The following is a 24,318-nucleotide window of genomic DNA, read 5'->3' as shown; positions in this document are numbered from 1 at the left end:
AGATCTCAAAACTGTTAAGTAATTACTTAGAAGTCATGACTTCTAGAGTTACTTGTTTAAAATAGTTTTTCTGTTTTTTGTTTTTTAGATTAGGCTTCTCATATCTGTAACAAAAACACTGAAAATAATTGCTTATTTTTTATTGTAAATGAAATATAACAATGAATCTAAGTGTGATTTACTATATACATATAAAAATACCTTACCAAAGAAAGAAATAAGAGACAATTTAATAAAAACATCCCCCAAATTAAACTAGTCCTTTAATTAAAGCCCTAAACCCTTCTGGCATTAAGGGAATAAACTGCTTCCCAGATCACTGGTTAATTTCCCCAATAATTCTCTTTCTATTTATACATCTCTGAAAGAAGGTATGCTAATTTCCCATTAGTTGTTTCCAGATAAAAATACAGGCTTTCTCCCTTGTGAAAAACCCACAATCAAGCCCTTACACGCACACGTGTACAAAGTTTTTAAAATATTCTGTCCTTTGTGTAGTGGCAAAATAATGTTACTATTCCACCATCTTCACATATGTTTCAAATTTTTTTCTGGTGATAATGACCCTGGCTTTACTCATTGCATCTATCCATCTATCCACTCCCCTCTCATGCCCACATGACCAACCATATACTTTTGCAAGATGATAGGGCTGTTTACAATAAAGACTCAAGTCTATAGAAAAGAAAGCCATTTTTCTTCTGTATGTTAGTTTTCCTGGCAAACGTCTCTCATCTTCTCCTGTCATCTTTCTACCAACTGAGCAACCTAACCCACAAAAAATGTATACACATCTGCATGTTTATAAATATCTGTATGTAACTAAATCCAAGTGCATATTTTATTCCCAAACTCATGAATATTCCTACATCATTCATTAAGTCAGAGTGAGGCTGGAGGATGGGATTCAGCCATGCCTTGGGCTTCTAGTGTTGACTGAGTCAGGAACTACCTTAGACAAGTCTTCAGGCCTTCCTTGGTTTTTGTTTATCTTTTTCTTTTTCATAAAATGCAGATGTACGATTCATTTCTTACTTGCTTCTAGCTCTAAAACATTTGGGTTATATGAGAAATGTGAATATGGGCAAGTATGCAGATTAAAGAGTCACTTCAGGCTAATGAAGTGAACAGATGATTAACAGAAACCAGTCAGGACAAATATGCAGTGACAGGTGGTTAGAAGACTGTAAGAGAGGGTGCTAAATTTTGAACAGGTGAAACTGCTTAATTATAACTTCAAAGGTTGGCTCCCTACAGTTTGTTAATGAAACATCAAGGAAGCAAACAATTGAAATGTTAGAACTGCCAGTTCTGAGAAAAGAACACCTCAGGTCATCTTTCCTCTGGCTGCTCAAAGTGCGGTCTATCAAAAACACGCAAAAACAATAAGTAATATAAATTATTATTATAAAACCATTTTTATGCTATAACCCAGAGAAAATACCTAACAGTATTATCATTTTGGTATATTTCTTTCTTTTCCTATGTGCATAATAAATTTTTATTTAGAACTATATTACCTTTATGCATTTTGATCTGAAGCATATTTTTAAAGGCAGTCTATTCAATCGTGTCGGTATCCCAAAGTGTAACTGAGCTCTCACTTTTGGACACTAAAGCTGTTTTAAGTCTTCATATATTATAAAAAGTGTTGCAACAAATATATGTAAAATCTGGGGTACCCCTCTGATTAATTCCTCACGATAAACTCAAGAAGCAGGCTGAGTCACTGGATACAAATATTCTTACAGCCCTTCTGACACGCTGTTAGAATGCCCTTCAAAACGGTGGCACCGGTTTTCTAAAGGATTTAAAAATAAATTGCATGAATCATCTGCTCCTATCTTTCAGTGCAAGACAGATGGGGTTTGCATAAGAGATAAGTTTCTTAGAAAACAGCAGAGTTAGACAAAGTAAATAAATCACATAGTGAAATTAGTTGATAATTAGTATGGTTTAATAAATAATGGGTTTTAACAGTCTGTAAATTTTGTTTCTCTGAGTTATTTTTTGGGTTTCTGACATTATTGAGTTTTCATCAGGCTGGTGATCAAAGTCTGTACTCTGATTATAAATCATTGGTATTTAGAATCCTGACTTAAGTTGCCTCTGAATCTAGGATACAGTCCCTAATGGCCACAACAGTTAACCATTTATCTATAAATGAATGATACCTGGGGACAGAAACTCTCTTAAGAGAGACCTGAAAAGTCTAATTAAGAAATGTTTCTGGACTTCCTTGGCAGTCCAGTGGTTGGGACTTTGCCTTCCAATGCAGGGGGTGCAGGTTCGATCCCTGGTTGTGGAGCTAAGATTCCACACTGCCTCGCGGCCAAAAAACCAAGACGTAAAACGGAGGCAATATTGTAGCAAAATCAATAAAGACTTTTTAAAAAATGGTCCACATTAAAAAAATCTTAAAAAAGGAAATGTTTCAAACTAAAAACACAAGTATTGGTTAAGTCATTTTAAATGCCATCTTGACACTAAAACAAGCAAACAAAGACAGATCAAGGAAAAAGGGGAAAAATTAAAGGAAAAAATTCTAAAATAAGAGGTAAAAAGCAAAAAGATAAAAATAAAAGTAGAAATGCTGAGGCATATTCCATAAATTAGAAAACTCTAACTTAATGGGAACATTAACAGAGGTAACAGAAGTAGAGTCAGTGGGAGGAGGCTGCAGAAACTAAGAGCAAAGACAAGGGAACAAGTAGGAAGAAAAAAGTGAATAAATGGTCAAATATCATTTTATGTTACAATACAGTGTTACAGCTACCTTCTTCTACACTATTATTCAGCCACCTCCACTAAGTCGGACATAGCTGTGACTAGAAAGCAAGGGAAAAAGGATTCTCACAATAGCCAAAACTACGAAAGTGAGTGCTTCTCTCAATATGAGTAATCACTTCGTCCATACTCTAACAGAATAGAATGTTAAGAAGGCTGGTTGTGTTTTCTCTGTCAGTAGCATATGAAAAGTAAATCAGAAGCAAAAGGAGACTGCTTGAGACTGGTACACTGATAATACCATCACATTTACCAGCAATAAAGGACACATACACACACGTACACATGCATACACCATCACCACCACCACCAATGGCAAAAAGTTCAAAAGCTGAAAAAACACAGCAGTCTGAAAACATGAGAAGGGATAAACAACCCAGAGCCTCACAATTAGCCCTAAATGCATCAGAGAATGACAACCCTAAGAGAAGAAAAATATTTAAGTTATGATCAGTGAGCTCTGTTTAAAACAGAAGGCACAGACCACACTTAAAGCGGTTTCCACCCTAGATGATTAAAACAAAAAAGTGGAGATAGGCTTCAATACCTGAAAGTGTTACTTCGGTTAAACATCTCACTCTCTAGTCAAGATAATTACAGTACAATAAAAATAATGAAACAGGGGGACTTCCCTGGTAGTGCAGTGGTTAAGAATCCACCTGCCAATGCAGGGGACACTGGTTTGATCCCTGGTCTGGGAAGATCCCACATGTCACAGAACAGCTAAGCCCGTGAGCCACAACTACTGAGCCTGCGCTCTAGAGCCTGAGAGTCACAACTACTGAGCCCACGTGCCACAACTACTGAAGCCCGTGTGCCTAGAGCCCATGCTCTGCAACAAGAGAACCCACCGCAATGAGAAAACCGCGAACCACAACAAAGAGTAGCCCTCACTCACTGCAACTAGAGAAAGCCCACGCGCAGCAACGAAGACCTGATGCAGCCAAAAAAAAAATTAATTTTAAAAAATAATAATAATGAAACAGAGCAACAGATGGTAAAGAAACCTTAATTTTGAATGTGAAGAAGATAAAGAAACCAGATTTTAAATCTATCTGAATCACGTAAACATGCTATTAAGTGACCTAGTGTGGCTTGTATCTCCATACACAGTGTGTAACGATATGGTGTTGAGCGCGCACTGACGTGTCACATTTGCCTCGGTATGTGTACTTTTGTGCCACTTGACTATTGGTCACTTGTGCTCCTCTAAGAAATTCAAAAGCCACATAAATAAACAAACAAACAAAAAACCCACCTGCTATCACCTGGATCGCTTCAATACTTCACACAGAACTAGGATTTGCACCTTTTCACTAATAGCTACAACAGAGAGCTGCAGTAATTTTAGTTCTCAATCAACAATTTATATTTGGCAAAATTTTAGCACTTACTATGGGCCAGGTACCAGCTGCATGTAAATGTAGCAAATTTAATCATAGAAACTTAAAGAGTCCAGAATCATCTAGAATGTGCAGTTATATAATCAATTTTCTATTTTCAACCAGTTTCTCCAGTCCTAATAAAAATGGCAATGTATATTTCTTTACCTGGTATCATCATCATTAAAAAACAGACAAAATCCCAACTTTCCTTTTCTCTGTGAATGAAATATAATTTTATCTGTATTATATTATCATCCTCAGAAAAACACCATGTTAGAATTAAGAAAATAATAAGAAATTTCAGCCCAAAAGAGTAATATTTTGAGATACCATGTGAAAAAAACTCAGAAGAGTATTTAAATAAAACTATACTTTTTTTTCTGCCAAAACTTTGTTTTACAATGCAGCTGATTTTGAAATGAGATAACCAGATAACATTGACCAAATATACTAAGACCTTTCTTTAGACATCTAAATCTATATCTAGTGAGCCTTTTAGCTTTCTAACTTTTAATGTCATGGTAACATGTAAGAAAAAGCACAGAAAACAAACATGCACCCATGAAGTAATCTTGCCCAAAAGCTTGTACTTGAATCTGTTGAAGGCTCTGTATCTTTCAATTAAAACAAAAAATGTAGGGCACAGAGGAACATCACGGGGATGCAATCATCAAAATCTAGTCCATGAGAAATGCCACAAGACAGATGACCCAGTTTCTTCAACAAATCAATTCACAGGTTTTCGCAGCACTTCATGAAAACCCACAGCTTCAATCTCACCTCTGTGAAACCTGCTAGTTTCTTACTCCACGGATACTTGTATTAGGGCGCTTTGAATATGTGTCTCCTACTACAGGATGAGCATAGTGGAGTACAAAAGAGTAGCTTAGGAAGGGCTCTGAAGCTACAGCCTGAGTTGAAATCCCAGCTTCGCCCCCTCAGTTAACTCATCTATAAAACAGAGAAAATACCACCTGCTGCTCAAAGAAATTTTAAGGATTCAGTGAGAAAATATATGTACAGCACCTAGCACAATGCTTGGCATATCTTAGGTAGTGAAGGACTATCTAATGAGTGAATAAATGAAAATGATAAGCAGAAAAATTAAGTAATTGTGAATTTTATCTCCTTCAACTTCATCTAACCACCTTCTAATAGTATCTACTGAACAGTAAAATGCCAAAATGGTAAACAGTAAGAAAAAAATTAAGGAAAGATAAGTGAATAAATAGGTTATCAATTTCTAAATAACTACACTTGAATCTAAGGTACTAAAAAACAGTTTAATCATAAGAAAATACCACCTGATAAAGCATCGAGTGATTAAGAAAAGGGCTAAACTTGACCAAACCCAGTAAAAGTGATGAAATTTATTTTCTAATTAAAAGTGATCAACAAATCACCTTCAAGCATAATTTTTTAATAATATGGAAAACATTTTTAAAGAATTTTTTAAATGTCCACATTACTATTCTGAATCTTTTCAGAGTTTTCTTGTTTTAAACTAAAAAAAAAAAAAATTAAAAAATTAATTCAACCAACTTTTCCATCTGAACAGTAGGTGGCATAACTTACATACTCTGAGCCAGTTGCTGTAAAATGAGTGGTATAGTAGTTTAAAAAACCAAAAAGGTTCAATAGACCATCATCCAAAATTCTGAAAACATTCATTTAAAAGTGTTTAAAAGTCCTAATTTGAAAATAAAATCTTTCAAATAATATAAAAATACTTACATCTCAATTTGTCCAGCATTTTTCCACCACACATGGTTGCTAACATAGCTTTAACTGAAAATACCGTCAACTTGCCTCGGCCCTCACTGAAAAATAAATTATATTAGAAATAATTGCTATCTGGAACCACAAAAGCAATCAAATGTATCAGCACTAAATTGATTCCTGCCCTTCTGTTACAATATTACCACATTTAGAAACCTTGGATTCTTTTTTTCCTTTACAGAATTAAGGCTTCACATATGCTATGTGAACAGTGTTAAAACTAACCTGGTTTATTTGGCAATGAGCTTAGAAACACCCTATAAAGCAACTTCTGTTGGCTTTGTAGGCAAAGGCCAAATGAATGAACCTAAAGTAAACATCCTACCAACTTAGCCCATTAAATCCACAGCTGAGGTGTTTAAGTATTCAAATCTGAGGCACCACCTGGTTTGAATAATAATTCAGAAGTGTGTCCTTCCATCAGGATATTATAACAACAGTTTGTTGTTACATACTAAGGCAACAGGATGCATGTTGCTATAAAGATTTTATACTACCTTCATCTTTGCTTGTTTTCACTGTAACAACCTTTATGTTACCATGTGTTTATTCTAAGAAGTTCATCTGTCTCATCTGAGACATCTGTGTCAGATCTCCTGCCACCACTGTGAGAAAAGTGAAGGGGAAGGGACAGTATTATGAATTCTTCTTCAGGAACTAGAAAGATGAAATGTAGACCATAAATGAACTACTCAAAGTAACGCTATACACCACCTGCAGAGCCAGGACAGTAACAGCAAGGCCCCAACCCCTGTGGCCACTGCTCCATCCATTCAACTATGTCTTGGTTTCAGAGAAGATGAAAACTTCACTAGCCAGTTTTTAAAGTCACATATGTAAATTAACAATGGGCTTTTGTGTTAATTTTATAAAGCTTGTGCTTACAAAGTTTCACAGTAACTTAGAGTAAAATACTTTTGCAATAATGAGAACTATATCATCTTGGTTTTGAAAAGAAAATGTCATCCTATTTATATTTACTAATGGTCCTAAGAGAGTGTCTCCTATTTTCCAAACCTTCTTTTTGTATACAGTAAGATCACATCTGAAAAAAGGCAAATGGTCAATAAGCCTGAAAATTCTCAGTGAAAATACTGCCAGGAGACACCAATGTTTGTTACAGTTGATTTTTAACTATTACATCTAATTAAGTTTACTCATACGATAAAACAGGAATTCCCCAAAACTAGCTAAAATTAGAATGGGACTTTTAATATACATAGTTCATCAGAAATACAGATTCTGTTCCATGCCTTATATAGTACCTGGCAATATATCACCTGGAAATGATAAAAAATAGTCCTATGTCAAATATTCATTGCATTATATGAGCAACGTGAGTGTCTATAAAGAGCAACAACTGTGTTAAAAGTGACGGATTTCCAAGACTGATACAGACCTTTTACAATGGACATTTCTTTTTGGTTGCCAACCACCCAAATGCTGAGTCTACATTTAAGCGCACCCTACCTTATATGACAAGTACACTTCCCACTACCAAAGTATGAAGAAGGAAAAAAAAAAACACTTTCCCATCTTTCTTTGAAACTAAGACAGGGGCACATAATACAAGCTCCACCAATAAGATGCACCGCTCTAGACTTCAAATAGAAAACAATTAACTTGTAGAAGTAAGAACTCCAAAGAATCCACCTGGCGAGGATGTCAGCAGTAGGAGCAGTTACATCCAGTGTCCTGAGAGATGGGACAGAGATTCTCATGGCAGCAACCACAGCCCAGCATCAGTGGCTTTTGGAGCACAAGCAGCAATATCTACACCCATCTTGGTGGCAGAGGTACTTCCTGAGACCAGTTTTGTGGTATGGTTTTGAGCTTCGTTCTTGGCAGTGAGGTCATCAAGCCTACTTTCCCAATCTTCTTAGAAAGCCGATTGGTCACCCATATCCTTTTAATGAATTAGCTAGAGATGGTTCCTACTGCTTACAACTAAGAATTCTGATGGATGCAGCTTCTATCCTGAAGTAAAGTGGCCCAGAAAGATGAAGTGACAAAAGAAAGTATTCCTGAAGCTCAAAGCGAGAGTAAGCAAGCCTGATGACGGGCAGAGCAAGGATGAAGAGCCAGTGCTCACCAGCAGAAAAGTCAAGCCTTGCTGCACAGCTAATGACATTTTTTAAGGTAAACTTGCTCGAAACATTTTTTGCAGACATAGATTTCATGATTTAAGAATACCCAGGAAATTCCACAGGGGAAAGTAAAAGCTAATCTTAAAAGAGATTTCCACAGAAATCAGGATACTGATTACCTCTGGGGGAAGAGAGAGGAGTTGTAACACAGAAGGGAGAACACAAGGGGCTTCTGGGGTGCTGACAACATTCTATTTCTTGGCCTCCAGAGTATTTATATGGATATTTGTTTTATAACAATTCATTAAACCGTACTTTGTTTTAGGTATTCTTCCATAGGTGTTTTCTATTTCTGAATAAAAGCTGTTTTAAAAAATGAATCCCAGGACTTCCCTAGTGGTCCAGTGGTAGAGAATCCACCTTCCAATGCAGGGGACGTGCGTTCGATCCCTGGTCAGGGAACTAAGATCCCACATGCCACGGGGCAACGGATCCCACGCATCACGAATACTGAGACTGCGCACCTCAACTAGAGAGCCTGCGTGCCGCAAACTACAGAGCCCACGTGCTCTGGACCCTGCGCGCCACAACTAGAGAGAGAAAACCCCCACGCCACAACTAGAGAGAAGCTTGTGCGCCACTACAAAGAGCCAGCGCCACAACAAAACATCCCACATGCCTCAATGAAGACCTCGCAACTAAGACCCAACGCAGCCACAAAAAGAAACTAAAAAAAAAAAATTTTTTTTTAATGAATCCTGAGGGACTTCCCTAGTGGCGCAGTGGTTAAGAATCCACCTACCAATGCAGGGGACAAGGGTTCGAGCCCTGGTCCGGGAAGATCCCACATGCCGTAGAGCAACTAAGCCCGTGCGCCACAACTACTGAGCCTGCGCTCTAGAGCCAGCGTGCCACAACTACTGAAGCCCGTGCGCCTAGAGCCCGTGCTCCGCAACAAGTGAAGCCACTGCAATGAGAAGCCCGCGCACCGCAACGAAGAGCAGCCCCCACTCACAGCAACTAGAGAAAGCCTGTGCACAGCAACAAAGACCCAACACAGCCAAAAATAAATAAATAAATACTAAAATTTATTTTAAAAAAAAAAGAATCCTGGGAAGGTAAGGGTTACCATTACTAGACAAAGGTAATGGTTTAAAGGAGAGAATGATGAAAGGGAAAAATACAGGCTAAAAAACATTTAAGATATATAAACTGCAATGCATAAAATTTTCCATAATGAAAATTTCCATAATAAAATATATAAAAAGAATAAAAACATTAAAAACCCCAAGGCCCCAGCCCTAGCCTTAGATGTCTATTAATAGAAGACTGGCTATTAGGCTATCATAAAAAAGAATGAATAAAAACATATGAAAGATGGAGAATTATATCCAAGATAGATTACTTAAAAAAAAAAAAAGCAAGGCATGGAACAAAATAATTGCTAGAATGCAATCTAGCAATTATGTTAAAAAGGAGAGAGTAAAATAATATTTTCATATATTTGTATATGCATAAGCTGTCTGAAAGGATACTGAAAAAATAACATTAGTTGCATCCAGGGTCAAAAGCAGGCAGCCAAAGGAAAGCAATGAAAGAGTGGGCACTTTTCACTTTATAAATATTAAATGTTTATACTAGAAGAGAAGGTTCTTAAGCCAATAACCTAAGCTTCCATCTGAAGACTCAAGAAAAAGAACAGCAAATTAAACCCAAAACAAGCAAAAGGGAAAATATAATGAGTAAGAACAGAAATCAATGAAATTGAAAACAGGAAATCAATACAGAAAATTAATGAAACCAAAAGTTGGTTCTTTGAATAAACCAATAACATCGATAAATCTCTAGCCAGACTGACTAAGAAAAGAAAAGACACAAATTACCAATATCAAAAATGAAAGAAGGGATATCACCACAGGTTTTCTAAACATTACAGAAATAATAAGGAAATATTATAAAAACTTTATGTCCATAAATTCAACAACTTAGATGAACTGGAGACACAAACTACTCCTTGAAAAATATAAACTATTAAAGCTCACTCAATAAGAAATAGGTAGGGCTTCCCTGGTTGCGCAGTGGTTAAGAATCTGCCTGCAGGGCTTCCCTGGTGGCGCAGTGGTTGAGAGTCCGCCTGCCGATGCAGGGGACACGGGTCTGTGCCCCGGTCCGGGAAGATCCCAGCATCCAACATTCGCGAGCAGCCTAGCCGCCTGAGCCATTGCCTCCGGAGCCTGCGCATCCGGCAGCCAGAGAGGCGGAGAGGCCGCAGTGAGAGGCCCGCGTACCGAGAAAAAAAAAAAAAGAATCTGCCTGCCAATGCGGGGGACACAGGTTCAAGCCCTGGTCCGGGAGGATCCCACATGCCACAGAGCAGCTAAGCCCGTGTGCCACAACTACTAAGCCTGTGCTCTAGAGCCCACGAGCCACAACTACTGAGCCCATGTGCCACAACTACTGAAGCCCGCGTGCCTAGAGCCTGTGCTCCGCAACCAGAGAAGACACAATGAGAAGCCCGCACACCGCAACGAAGAGTAGCCCCCGCACACTGCAACGAAGAGTAGCCCCTGGGGACTTCCGGGTAAGATGGCGGAAGAGTAAGACGCGGAGATGACCTTCCTCCCCATGGATACACCAGAAATACAGCTACACGTGGAACAACTCCTACAGAACACCTACTGAACGCTGGCAGAAGACCCCAGACCTCCCAAAAGGCTCGCCCCGCACTCCGTGCCCCTCCCTCCCGCCCGGCCTGAGGGAGCCAGAGTCCCCGAAGAGGCTGCTCCTTTAACCCTGTCCTGTCTGAGCGAAGAACAGACGCCCTCCGGCGACCTACACGCAGAGGCGGGGCCAAATCCAAAGCTGAGACCCAGGTGCTGTGAGAACAAAGAAGAGAAAGGGAAACCTCTCTCAGCAGCTTCAGAAGCAGCGGATTAAAGCTCCACAATCAACTTGATGTACTCTGCATCTGTGGAATACACGAATAGACAACAAATCATCCCAAATTGAGGAGCCAGGAGTCAGTGCTGTGCCTCTGAGGTGGGAGAGCCAACTTCAGGACACTGGTCCACAAGAGACCTCCCAGCTACACATAATATCGAACGGCGAAAATCTTCCAGAGATCTCCATCTCAACACCAGCACCCACCTTCACCCAACGACCAGCAAGCTACAGTGCTGGACACCCTATGCCAAACAACTAGCAAGACAGGAACACAACGCCACCCATTAGCAGAGAGGTGGCCTAAAATCATAAAAAGTCCGCAGACACCCCAAAACACACCACCAGACGTGGACCTGCCCACCAGAAAGACAAGATCCAGCCTCATCCACCACAACACAGGCACTAGTCCCCACCACCAGGAAGCCTACACAACCCACTAAACCAACCTTAGCCACTGGGGACAGACACCAAAAACAACAGGAACTACGAACCTGCAGCCTGCAAAAAGGAGACCCCAAACACAGTAACATAAGCAAAATGAGAAGACAGAAAAACACACAGCAGGAGAAGGAGCAAGATAAAAACCCACCAGACCTAACAAATGAAGAGGTAATAGGCAGTCTACCTGAAAAAGAATTCAGAATAATGATGGTAAAGATGATCCAAGATTCTATTTCCCAGATCCATAATCTTGGAAATAGAATAGACAAAATGCAAGAAACAGTTAACAAGGACCTAGAAGAACTAAAGATGAATCAAGCATCGATTAAAAACACAATAAATGAAATAAAAAATACTCTAGATGGGATCAATAGCAGAATAACTGAGGCAGAAGAACGGATAAGTGAGGTGGAAGATAAAATAGAGGAAATAACTGCTTCAGAGCAAAATAAAGAAAAAAGAATGAAAAGAACAGAGGACAGTCTCAGAGACCTCTGGGACAACATTAAACGCACAAACATTCGAATTATAGGGGTTCCAGAAGAAGAAGAGAAAAAGAAAGGGACTGAGAAAATATTTGAAGAGATTATAGTTGAAAACTTCCCTAATATGGGAAAGGAAATAGTTAATCAAGTCCAGGAGGCACAGAGAGTCCCATACAGAATCAATCCAAGGAGAAATACGCCAAGACACATATTAATCAAACTGTCAAAAATTAAACACAAAGAAATCATATTAAAAGCAGCAAGGGAAAAACAACAAATAACACACAAGGGAATCCCCATCAGGATAACAGCTGATCTCTCAGCAGAAACTCTACAAGCCAGAAGGGAGTGGCAGGACATAATTAAAGTGATGAAGGAGAAAAACCTGCAACCAAGATTGCTCTACCCAGCAAGGATCTCATTCAGATTTGATGGAGAAATTAAAACGTTTACAGACAAGCAAAAGCTGAGAGAGTTCAGCACCACCAAACCAGCTTTACAACAAATGCTAAAGGAACTTCTCTAGGCAAGAAACACAACAGAAGGAAAAGACCTACAATAACGAACCCAAAACAATTAAGAAAATGGGAATAGGAACATACATATCGATAATTACCTTAAATGTAAATGGACTAAATGCTCCCACCAAAAGACACAGATTGGCTGAATGGATACAAAAACAAGACCCATATATATGCTGTCTACAAGAGACCCACTTCAGACCTAGAGACACATACAGACTGAAAGTAAGGGGATGAAAAAAGATATTCCATGCAAATGGAAACCAAAAGAAAGCTGGAGTAGCAATTCTCATATCAGACAAAATAGACTTTAAAATAAAGACTACTAGAAGAGACAAAGAAGGACACTACATAATGATCAAGGGATCGATCCAAGAAGAAGATATAACAATTGTAAATATTTATGCACCAAACGTAGGAGCACCTCAATACATAAGGCAAATACTAACAGCCATAAAAGGAGAAATCGACAGTAACACAATCATAGTAGGGGACTTTAACACCCCACTTTCACCAATGGACAGATCATCCAAAATGAAAATAAATAAGGAAACACAAGCTTTAAATGATACATTAAACAAGATGGACTTAATTGATATTTATAGGACATTCCATCCAAAAACAACAGAATACACATTTTTCTCAAGTGCTCATGGAACATTCTCCAGGATAGATCATATCTTGGGTCACAAATCAAGCCTTGGTAAATTTAAGAAAATTGAAATTGTATCAAGTATCTTTTCTGACCACACTGCTATGAGACTAGATATCAATTACAGGAAAAGAGCTGTAAAAAATACAAACACATGGAGGCTAAACAATACACTACTTAATAACGAAGTGATCACTGAAGAAATCAAAGAGGAAATTAAAAAATACCTAGAAACAAATGACAATGGAGACACGACGACCCAAAACCTATGGGATGCAGCAAAAGCAGTTCTAAGGGGGAAGTTTATAGCAATACAATCACACCTTAAGAAACAGGAAACATCTCGAATAAACAACCTAACCTTGCACCTAAAGCAATTAGAGAAAGAAGAACAAAAGCATCCCAAAGTTAGCAGAAGGAAAGAAATCATAAAAATCAGATCAGAAATAAATGAAAAAGAAATGAAGGAAACGATAGCAAAGATCAATAAAACTAAAAGCTGGTTCTTTGAGAAAATAAACAAAATTGATAAACCATTAGCCAGACTCATCAAGAAAAAAAGGGAGAAGACTCAAATCAATAGAATTAGAAATGAAAAAGGAGAAGTAACAACTGACACTGCAGAAATACAAAAGATCATGAGAGATTATTACAAGCAACTCTATGCCAATAAAATGGACAACCTGGAAGAAATGGACAAATTCTTAGAAATGCACAACCTGCCAAGACTGAATCAGGAAGAAATAGAAAATATGAACAGACCAATCACAAGCACTGAAATTGAAACTGTGATTAAAAATCTTCCAACAAACAAAAGCCCAGGACCAGATGGCTTCACAGGCGAATTCTATCAAGCATTTAGAGAAGAGCTAACACCTATCCTCCTCAAACTCTTCCAAAATATAGCAGAGGGAGGAACACTCCCAAACTCATTCTACGAGGCCACCATCACCCTGATACCAAAACCAGACAAGGATGTCACAAAGAAAGAAAACTACAGGCCAATATCACTGATGAACATAGATGCAAAAATCCTCAACAAAATACTAGCAAACAGAATCCAACAGCACATTAAAAGGATCGTACACCATGATCAAGTGGGGTTTACTCCAGGAATGCAAGGATTCTTCAATATACGCAAATCAATCAACGTGATACACCATATTAACAAATTGAAGGAGAAAAACCATATGATCATCTCAATAGATGCAGAGAAAGCTTTTGACAAAATTCAACACCCATTTATGATAAAAACCCTGCAGAAAGTAGGCATAGAGGGAACTTTCCTCAACATAATAAAGGCCATATATGACAAACCCACAGCCAGCATCATCCTCAATGGTGAAAAACTGAAACCATTTCCACTGAGATCAGGAACAAGACAAGGTTGCCCACTCTCACCACTCTTATTCAACATAGTTTTGGAAGTTTTGGCCACAGCAATCAGAGAAGAAAAGGAAATAAAAGGAATCCAAATCGGAAAAGAAGAAGTAAAGCTGTCACTGTTTGCAGATGACATGATACTATACATAGAGAATCCTAAAGATGCTACCAGACAACTACTAGAGCTAATCAATGAATTTGGTAAAGTTGCAGGATACAAAATTAATGCACAGAAATCTGTGGCATTCCTATATACTAATGATGAAAAATCTGAAAGTGAAATCAAGGAAACACTCCCATTTACCATTGCAACAAAAAGAATAAAATATCTAGGAATAAACCTACCTAAGGAGACAAAAGACCTGTATGCAGAAAATTATAAGACACTGATGAAAGAAATTAAAGATGATACAAATAGATGGAGAGATGTACCATGTTCTTGGATTGGAAGAATCAACATTGTGAAAATGACTCTACTACCCAAAGCAATGTACAGATTCAATGCAATCCCTATCAAACTACCACTGGCATTTTTCACAGAACTAGAACAAAAAATTTCACAATTTGTATGGAAACACAAAAGACCCCGAATAGCCAAAGCAATCTTGAGAACGAAAAATGGAGCTGGAGGAATCAGGCTCCCTGACTTCAGACTATACTACAAAGCTACAGTAATCAAGACAGTATGGTACTGGCACAAAAACAGAAAGATAGATCAATGGAACAGGATAGAAAGCCCAGAGATAAACCCACGGACATATGGTCACCTTATCTTTGATAAAGGAGGCAGGAATGTACAGTGGAGAAAGGACAGTCTCTTCAATAAGTGGTGCTGGGAAAACTGGACAGGGACATGTAAAAGTATGAGATTAGATCACTCCCTAACACCATACACAAAAATAAGCTCAAAATGGATAAAAGACCTAAATGTAAGGCCAGAAACTATCAAACTCTTAGAGGAAAACATAGGCAGAACACTCTATGACATAAATCACAGCAAGATCCTTTTTGACCCACCTCCTAGAGAAATGGAAATAAAGACAAAAATAAACACATGGGACCTAATGAAACTTAAAAGCTTTTGCACAGCAAAGGAAACCATAAACAAGACCAAAAGACAACCCTCAGAATGGGAGAAAATATTTGCAAATGAAGCAACTGACAAAGGATTAATCTCCAAAATTTATAAGCAGCTCATGCAGCCCAATAACAAAAAAACAAACAACCCAATCCAAAAATGGGCAGAAGACCTAAATAGACATTTCTCCACAGAAGATATACAGACTGCCAACAAACACATGAAAGGATGCTCAACATCTTTACTCATTAGAGAAATGCAAATCAAAACTACAATGAGATATCATCTCACACCAGTCAGAATGGCCATCATCAAAAAATCTAGAAACAATAAATGCTGGAGAGGGTGTGGAAAAAAGGGAACACTCTTGCACTGCTGGTGGGAATGTGAATTGGTACAGCCACTATGGAGAACGGTATGGAGGTTCCTTAAAAAACTACAAATAGAACTACCATATGACCCAGCAATCCCACTACTGGGCATATACCCTGAGAAAACCATAATTCAAAAAGAGACATGTACCAAAATGTTCATAGCAGCCCTATTTACAATAGCCCGGAGATGGAAACAACCTAAGTGTCCATCATCGGATGAATGGGTAAAGAAGATGTGGCACATATATACAATGGAATATTACTCAGCCATAAAAAGAAATGAAATTGAGCTATTTGTAATGAGGTGGATGGACCTAGAGTCTGTCATACAGAGTGAAGTAAGTCAGAAAGAGAAAGACAAATACTGTATGCTGACACATATATATGGAATTTAAGAAAAAAAAATGTCATGAAGAACATAGGGGTAAGACAGAAATAAAGACACAGACCTACTTGAGAACGGACTTGAGGATATGGGGAGGGGGAAGGGTAAGCTGTGACAAAGCGAAAGAGAGGCATGGACATATATACACTACCAAACGTAAGGTAGATAGATAGTGGGAAGCAGCCGCAGAGCACAGGGTGATCAGCTGGGTGCTTTGTGACTGCCTGGAGGGGTGGGATGGGGAGGGTGGGAGGGAGGGAGATGCATGAGGGAAGGGATATGGGAACAGATGTATATGTATGACTGATTCACTTTGTTATAAAGCAGAAACTAATAAAAAAAAATTAAAAAAAAAAAAAAAAAGAGTAGCCCCTGCTCGCTGCAACTAGAGAAAAGCCCACATGCAGCAATGAAGACCCAACGCAGCCAAAAATAAATGAATAAATAAAAAAAAAAGAAATAGGTAATCTGAATAGGCCCATATCCATTATAGAAGTTGAATCTGTATTTTTAAGCCTTCCAAAAAAGAAAGCTCCTCATTCAGAGAGCTGTACTGGCAAATTCTAAACATTTAAAGAAGAAATAATTGCAGTTCTACTCTCTTCCAGGGAATAAAAAAGGTGGGAACACTTGCCAGTTCTTTTATGAGGGCCAGAATTATTCTGATAACAAAAACGCATACATACAACAAAAGAAAATAAGAAGTCGGTATCCCTCATGAACCCATACACAAAACCTTCAACAAAACGTGAGCAAATCAAATATAGCAATATATAAAAATGATTTAAAAATCACAACCCAGGGGGCTTTATCCCAGTGATGTAACACTAGTTTGACATTTGAAAATCAATCAGTACAAAGAGAAAAGCTATACGATCATCCAAATAGATGCAGATGACAATACTCAACATCCATTCCTGATAAATCCTCTTGGAAAACCAGGAAAAGAAAAGAACTTCCTCAGTCTGATAATGGGAACCTTCAAAAAAAAAAAAAATAACAGCTAATAACATCATACTTAATGATGAAAGACTAAGTACTTTTCCACTGAGATCGAGAACAAGTCACGGATGACTGCTTTCACTACTAGAATGCAATACCACACTGGAGAACACAGCTGGTGCAACAAAGTAAGAAAAAAAATATAAATGCATACAGATTGAAAGTTTAAAAATAAAACTGTATCTACTCCAGACAATATGACCTTCTGGGTAGAAAATCCCAAAGAACCTACCAAAAAAATATATAGAACCTACCAAAACACTATAATAAGGGACTTTAGCAAGGCTGCAGAATACAAGGTCAACATAAAAAAATTCGAATTTCTATAAATTAGCAAAAGAAAATTGGAAATACAACACCACCAAAAATATGAAAAACAGATAAATTTTTTTTAAAACTTATGTTCAAGATGTGTATGCTGAAAACTACAAAATGCTGATGAAAGAAATCAAAGAAAATGTAAATAGATACACCATGTTCATGAAATGAAAGACAGTATTGTTAAAATGTCAATTCTCCCTAAACTGATCAGAATCCTGTTATGATTCAATGCAATCCCAAATTCACAATAGGATATTTTTGTAAAAATCAACAAGATGATTCTTTGTATTTCCTTAGAGTTCTAAACCCAAATCTCAATAAGGTATGAGAATAGAAGATACTATTCAGATGCCTAAACCCCACCCTGTTCTTGGTACTTTTAAAAAGTTCCTCATGGGCTTCCCTGGTGGCGCAGTGGTTGAGAGTCCGCCTGCCGATGCAGGGGACACGGGTTCGTGCCCCGGTCCGGGAAGATCCCACATGCTGCGGAGCGGCTGCGCCCGTGAGCCGTGGCCACTGAGCCTGCGCGTCCGGAGCCTGTGCTCCGCAACGGGAGAGGCCGCGACAGTGAGAGGCCCACGTACCGCAAAAAAAAAAAAAAAAAAAAAAAAAAGTTCCTCATGTTATTTTAATATGCATCCAAAGCTAAGAACTACCAGCACAGAGCTTCAAATGCAATTCTAAGACTTTGGCTTGTATTTCACAGGCAACAATAAATCAAAGGACATGACCAAAGAAGAAAGAGAATTGATCATATTGTGTTTGTATAGCTCCTTCTAGCTCCAAATCTCATGTTCTTCCTTCATAGAAACAAAATAATATCTATTCCTTGCTACAAAAAAAGAAACTAATGTCATCTATGCAGACAGGAGAGTGTGGCAGAGCCCAGCATACTGGCAAGAGACCCAGGTGAAAATCAACTCTGTAACTGAAGGAAGTGCTCAGCAATAAATGCCATAAAACAGGTCTTAATGGGTCTATGACATCTTTACTTCTAAAAATTATTATAATAGCATTTAAACAGCACTTTTTCCTAATCTTCAAAATGCTTTAGAAACACTAATATTCTCAACACTTTGCATCCCTTATTCAAATATTCTTTAACTCAACTCTGTTGCAAATAATAGTCCTGGATTCAGAAAGTCTTATATTTAAATACAGAATAGCAGCTATATTTCTCAACTGACCTGGATCAGCACTAAACACCTGTGCCCTTTTCCACTCATTAGGATTATTACTGGTCTCAACAGCTGGTCTCAGGTCAAGCAGTCTGTAGATGCATTAACAGAATAGTGCATTAACTCAACTAATTATTATCAGTAACACGTGGCCCCTTAACTCGTCATCTCTCGTTATCTATTTTCCAACCACTTTCCTATTCACAGCAGCCACACAGCAATCTCCACTCAATCTCCCACCCAGCCAACGGTGGATCTTTTCTCCTCTCTGCCTGAATGCTCTTCTGAGTCTGCAAATGTATCTGCACTTAGCATTGCATGCTTCATTGAGGGTGAGGGGATATGCATCTGAGTGTCAATACGTAACCCAGTAGGATAGAGGGAATGTATGTCAGGTTGCGGGTGCTTTAAGTATGGGGGAAAGGAGAGGTATCTGAGATTAAGGGTCATAGTAAATGTGAGGGGGATGAATCTGCAGGCAGGAGAGATTTGGAAATGATGCTTAGTGAACCTTTTTGTTTAAGAACCTGTTTATAAATATGTAACTGTGCATCCTGAGAATGGAGGAATGGGCCTGAGCCCACTCTTAACTATGAACTAATCTTTCCCACTTATAATGCTTACCATCATTTACAACTTTAGGTTCACAGTTTCACCTACCAAAAGGTTTATTCACCCTTCGAAAGGAAATATTAATATAAACAAGTTAATAAATGATATATTTAAAGATACTTATATTTATTAAAGATATTTATATAAAAATCTAAGTATAACAGCATGAAGACACAATTATCCAATAAAATTAGTGAATGGGTAGCTTCACAATTCTTACTTCCTCAAATCATGTTATTTTTATTTTTCTTCAAAAAGAAAAAAAGTTAGCTCCCTCCTTGCAACTATTTGCTTTGTAGGCCAAACTTCAGCATTTACTCCTTTGCTCTGAATGCTTTTCTTGGCATTGAAATCCCTCAGTCTACTTGAAGTCTAACTACAACTTCCTATAACTGCCCCCAAACACAGCAAAGCGAAAGTGCCGCTTTTACTTCTGTAACTTTTGGTTGGAGCTCTGCATTCTTTCTCTGCAATTAGAGGCAGTAGGGAGAAGCTGCAGTCACTTAGCAGCCTAATCCCCTATGATTCTGTCCTTTATCTGACTGATTACTTCTTGGAAAAACTCATTCTTGATGCTTCCCACCATACATCTGAATTTAATCCACATACCCTGGTCAAGTTACATTTAAAACTGAATAGTCAGCTGCCCCTGGCCATCGCACATATAACCTCACCAACATCCATGTTTTCAGTACTTCCAAAGTAAAGTCCAAGTTCATACCAGAATCAGTTCTCTTCAAACAAGATCTGGAAAGATCTTTAACCTGGTTTCATCATAAAAAATGTGACTCACTTAAAATCTGGCCTAGCTGGAAAGTTGGGTATAACTTTTTTTTAAAGGTATTTAAGGTATAACACAATTAACAATGAATATTAACCCCTACAGAAAGATACTAAAATGAAAGGATAAACAGGTAATATGTGTTGAAGATGACAGGAGAGAGGAAACTGGTTATTTTAACCCCACCCACACAGAATCCCTCTGGGGAGCACCCTCCCTCAATAAGGAACATGATGATTCTCTGTCTCAGACTTCTCTGCATGATTCACCTCCATAGATCCATCATTTTAGAGTCTGACAATAAACCATGCCCATGACTTCTAAAGAGAGTTCTTATCACCCAACACTGAGAAAACACCATGATTAGCTCTGCACCAAGCTAAGCAAACAGTGAGTCACCCTGAATAAACACTGTTGAGTTTTGACATGCAGGTGCCTTCCCAAGTCTCTGCACTCCTCACTTTTGCCTTTTGGATGGGAATTTGCTCATTTCAGTTTAGTAAAGTCTCAAATTTTTTGACATTTAAACTAACCCAGGGACTTCCCTGGTCGTCCAGTGGTTAAGACCCCACGCTTCCAATGCAGGGGGCGGGGGTAGATCCCTGGTCGGGGAACTAAGATCCCACATGTCGCACAGTGTGGCCAAAAATATATATATATATTTAAACTACTGTATATAAAATAGATGACCAACAAGGACCTACTGTATAGCACAGGGAACTATACTCAATACCCTGTAATAACCTACCATGGAAAAGAATCTAAAAAAAGAATACATATATATGTATATATATGTATAACTGAATCACTTTGCTGTACACCTGAAACTGGCACAACATTGTAAATCAACTATATTTCAATAAGAAATTTAAAAAAATAAACTAACTCAAACTGGATGGTGTTTATAGCTTTGCACTATCTAATAAGAGCTTGCTACTCAAATGAATACTTTTGAAAACAGGACTATAGGGAGCACTATTTACTTAAGAAAACAAGCTGTTTCTACATTTTTGGCAAACAACTGTAAATGCTGTCAACCATAAATGAGTACTTCTCACATGAAAAATAGACTTCTACTTCAGAAACAGTATTACCAGTCCAATTATCACATGTAGCTAAAAGTAATGAGAGCATTTCTCCTTGGTTTTTGAAAACTCATATTTTTCCAATTAATCTTCATTTACAAAACTTCACAGTGAATGGATTATGCAATAATCAACAGCAAATCAAGAATCCATTTGGCAAATGTCAAATAGTTTAATCAAGTAAAATCAACACAGAATATTATTCAAATTTACCACAATCAGAATGCCTGCTAATTTTCATTTCAATCTTACAAATATTTATTAAGAATCCAGCATTATACACTTTGCTGTACAGCAGAAAATAACACAACATTGTAAAGCAACTATACTCCAATAAAAATTTTTAAAAAAGAATCCAGCATTACATTTATTGAGGAATCAAAGAAATATAAGGTAGAATCTCTGCTCTCAAAGACTTTCAATCTTATTTGTATAATTACGAAGCATTTGAGAGCATCATACATTTGAAAGTCAAAATAATGATATAGATAAGTACTACAGGTCATCATAGGGATGAAAATGGGATTGGTGATTATAAGGAAGGCTACAGGGTAGGTAAAAACCAGGGGGGTGGGGCAGGAGACCAACCAAAATACATGGAGAGAAGAAATGAGCATGTCATATTGGAAAACCTGAAAAGTGCCTCAAGTAGCTTAATTAGAGTTTGGTGTGAGCAGGGAATTAAGGACTGATAGAATCAGACCTAACTGAGGAGTACAAACTTCATTCAAAAACCACAGGGAATCTTTGAGGGTTTCCGAGGTGGGAAGTTGCATGATGAAAATAGTGTCTTAATCAGATTACTTTGGAGGTGAGTACTGAATGGACTGGAGAAGACTCTCTGTTACCTCCTCTCTCCTTTTCAGAGAAAAACAAAGACAAAGAAAAAGCAACACTCAGAAACAGTATTCCTCTTGCCCTTTCTTTAAAAAAAATTATAAAAAGGAAACAATAAAATAATACCAAAATAGCAATCCAAAAAATTTTTTTTAATCTGAAATATTAGCTAATGGTCAAACCCTTTGCAGGTCTGCATATCCTGAAATCAGAGTCCTTTTTGAAAATTAGCACAAATGCATGAATTCTCTTGGGAGAGAAGAAAAGCTACAGAATTTAAAGAGTAAGTAAGTGATGGGAAAAGTAATATGTGAACTTAGAAGTAATTCTGCCACCAAGCACTTAGACTGGGGCTCGGTAAACTGGTTTTGGTGATGTCACATCACACAATCCACAGGACAGCAGCATCCTGAAGGGTAGGGGATGTCGTGAGGGCACATGGGCTCCACTCCTCCTCTTCCACCAAAGTGGCTGTTTGTCTCCATTTTGCAATAGGTTTCCCCTTAGGATTTCACATTTTTAAAACATTCAAGACCCCTAGCTCGTTCTCCACCATCCCCTGGAAATTTCCTTAAAAAGCTATGATCAGATCTTTCTAAGAGTTAAATGTGCTACTATCGAGGGCATCAAAACCTTCCCATTCAGCACTAGTTCTCTCCTATTTTTTTTTCTCTCCTATTTTTATTTGGCTTTTTCCTGTCATCTTGAATCCATCAAAGAACAAGCAGGGATATGAGTAAATACTGTACATAAATAAATGAAATGTTTGTGTTTCCCAAGAAATTACAGTTTTGTTTAAAAATCACTAATGAGGAAGGCTGTAACCTAATATTATCCTTTTTCAGCAATGTCCATTCCATAATATGCTAGCTGGGCACATTTGGAATTTAAGGAATACATTTCCTTTTATTTAAAGTGAACTAGCTTGGTTTTGCTTTTTTTTTTTTTTGCGCTTTTTTTTTTCTTTTATATTGCTTTATTTTTTGCATCCAGTATTAAAAGGGAACTATGGAAACTTTCAACATAACCAAATTAAACTGCTAAAACAAGATTTTAAAATAGTTCTCAGCCATATTTCCAAACTACACAGGAACTTTTTTCATATAAAATCACCATAAATTCGACATATAAAAGTCTTTACCCTAAAGGAATCTTTAGATTATTCAAATTTGAGAGTGTGTTCTACTATTATTTTAGATGGTAAACAATAACCCTGAGCCTTTCATTGATACATTTAATATTGATATGTTTTGAAGATTTTATCCAAGCCTAGTTTCATTAGATACATGATTTTTTAAATAGGTTTGTTCCATTAAAGGTGGAATTCCGTTATATCTCAGAACCAACATGTTTGGTGAAGGCCACAGACTCTTTTACAAAACAAATCCTGATGAAAAAAATAAGAGGGAAAATAAGGTTCAATAGTCAGATAAAGTGTAAAAGGAATTTCTCAGGAAGTCATTATAGAACATTTTTCTTTCTTACACAGGGAGTGGAAAATGCAGAATACAATAATTATCCAAGAAGAATGCCCTATCAGGATTAAAATATAAAAGTTTACACCAGCAATTCAAAATGAGATAAGTCTTGTAGAAACTAAATCTTTTGTCAGAAATCACATGGCCTAATCAATAGCTGGTACCAGGCCTGCCCCTACAGCACCATGATTACAAAAAGAGGCCCATATACATATGTCTAAATATTAAAGTTATCAATCAAGCTAATAGATTATTAATTAAAATATGTTCTATCTCTGTACAATGACTAATATACCTTCAAAATGGCCTGGAAAGTCAAATTCAAATCTAGGATTCTGAGACACTTTATGCACCCACATGGGGAGAGTCTGGCCCCCTTTTCCTGCCACCTCCAACACACCCCATACTTCAAAGAACCATATATGCATGTGGACACTCCAGCCCATGTGTCCACGTTTTGCCCACATCCACTGCAAATATCCAACCCAAGACCACTCCTTGGACCCAGGGGTACAACTACCTTAAAAAAAAATCAACGAACAGGACAACTTATACCAGTTTCAAAAGCGTAAGTATCAGAACAAATGGACCGGGAACTTAAAAATAAACATAAATATATCAAAGAGACATATGAGGGATTCCCTGGTGGCACAGTGGTTGAGAGTCTGCCTGCCGATGCAGGGGACACGCGTTTGTGTCCTGGTCCAGGGGGATCCCACATGCC

The 24,318-nt window shown here is 37.8% G+C and overlaps 1 protein-coding gene across 1 annotated transcript in view; it reads right to left on the bottom strand.

Moving 5' to 3' along the window:
* Nucleotides 1-24,318, bottom strand: part of DTNB (dystrobrevin beta) — a 230,399-nt gene that overhangs the window by 173,937 nt on the left and 32,144 nt on the right. The window contains exon 4 of the mRNA XM_079720759.1: nucleotides 5,907-5,992. Coding sequence (XP_079576885.1) covers nucleotides 5,907-5,992 — 86 coding nt within the window. The remainder of the gene's footprint in view (nucleotides 1-5,906; nucleotides 5,993-24,318) is intronic.

This window comes from Hyperoodon ampullatus (assembly GCF_949752795.1).
Source record: "Hyperoodon ampullatus genome assembly, chromosome: 15".
NCBI classification, from domain to species: domain Eukaryota; kingdom Metazoa; phylum Chordata; class Mammalia; order Artiodactyla; family Ziphiidae; genus Hyperoodon; species Hyperoodon ampullatus.
This window is presented reverse-complemented; position numbering and strand designations above follow the sequence as displayed.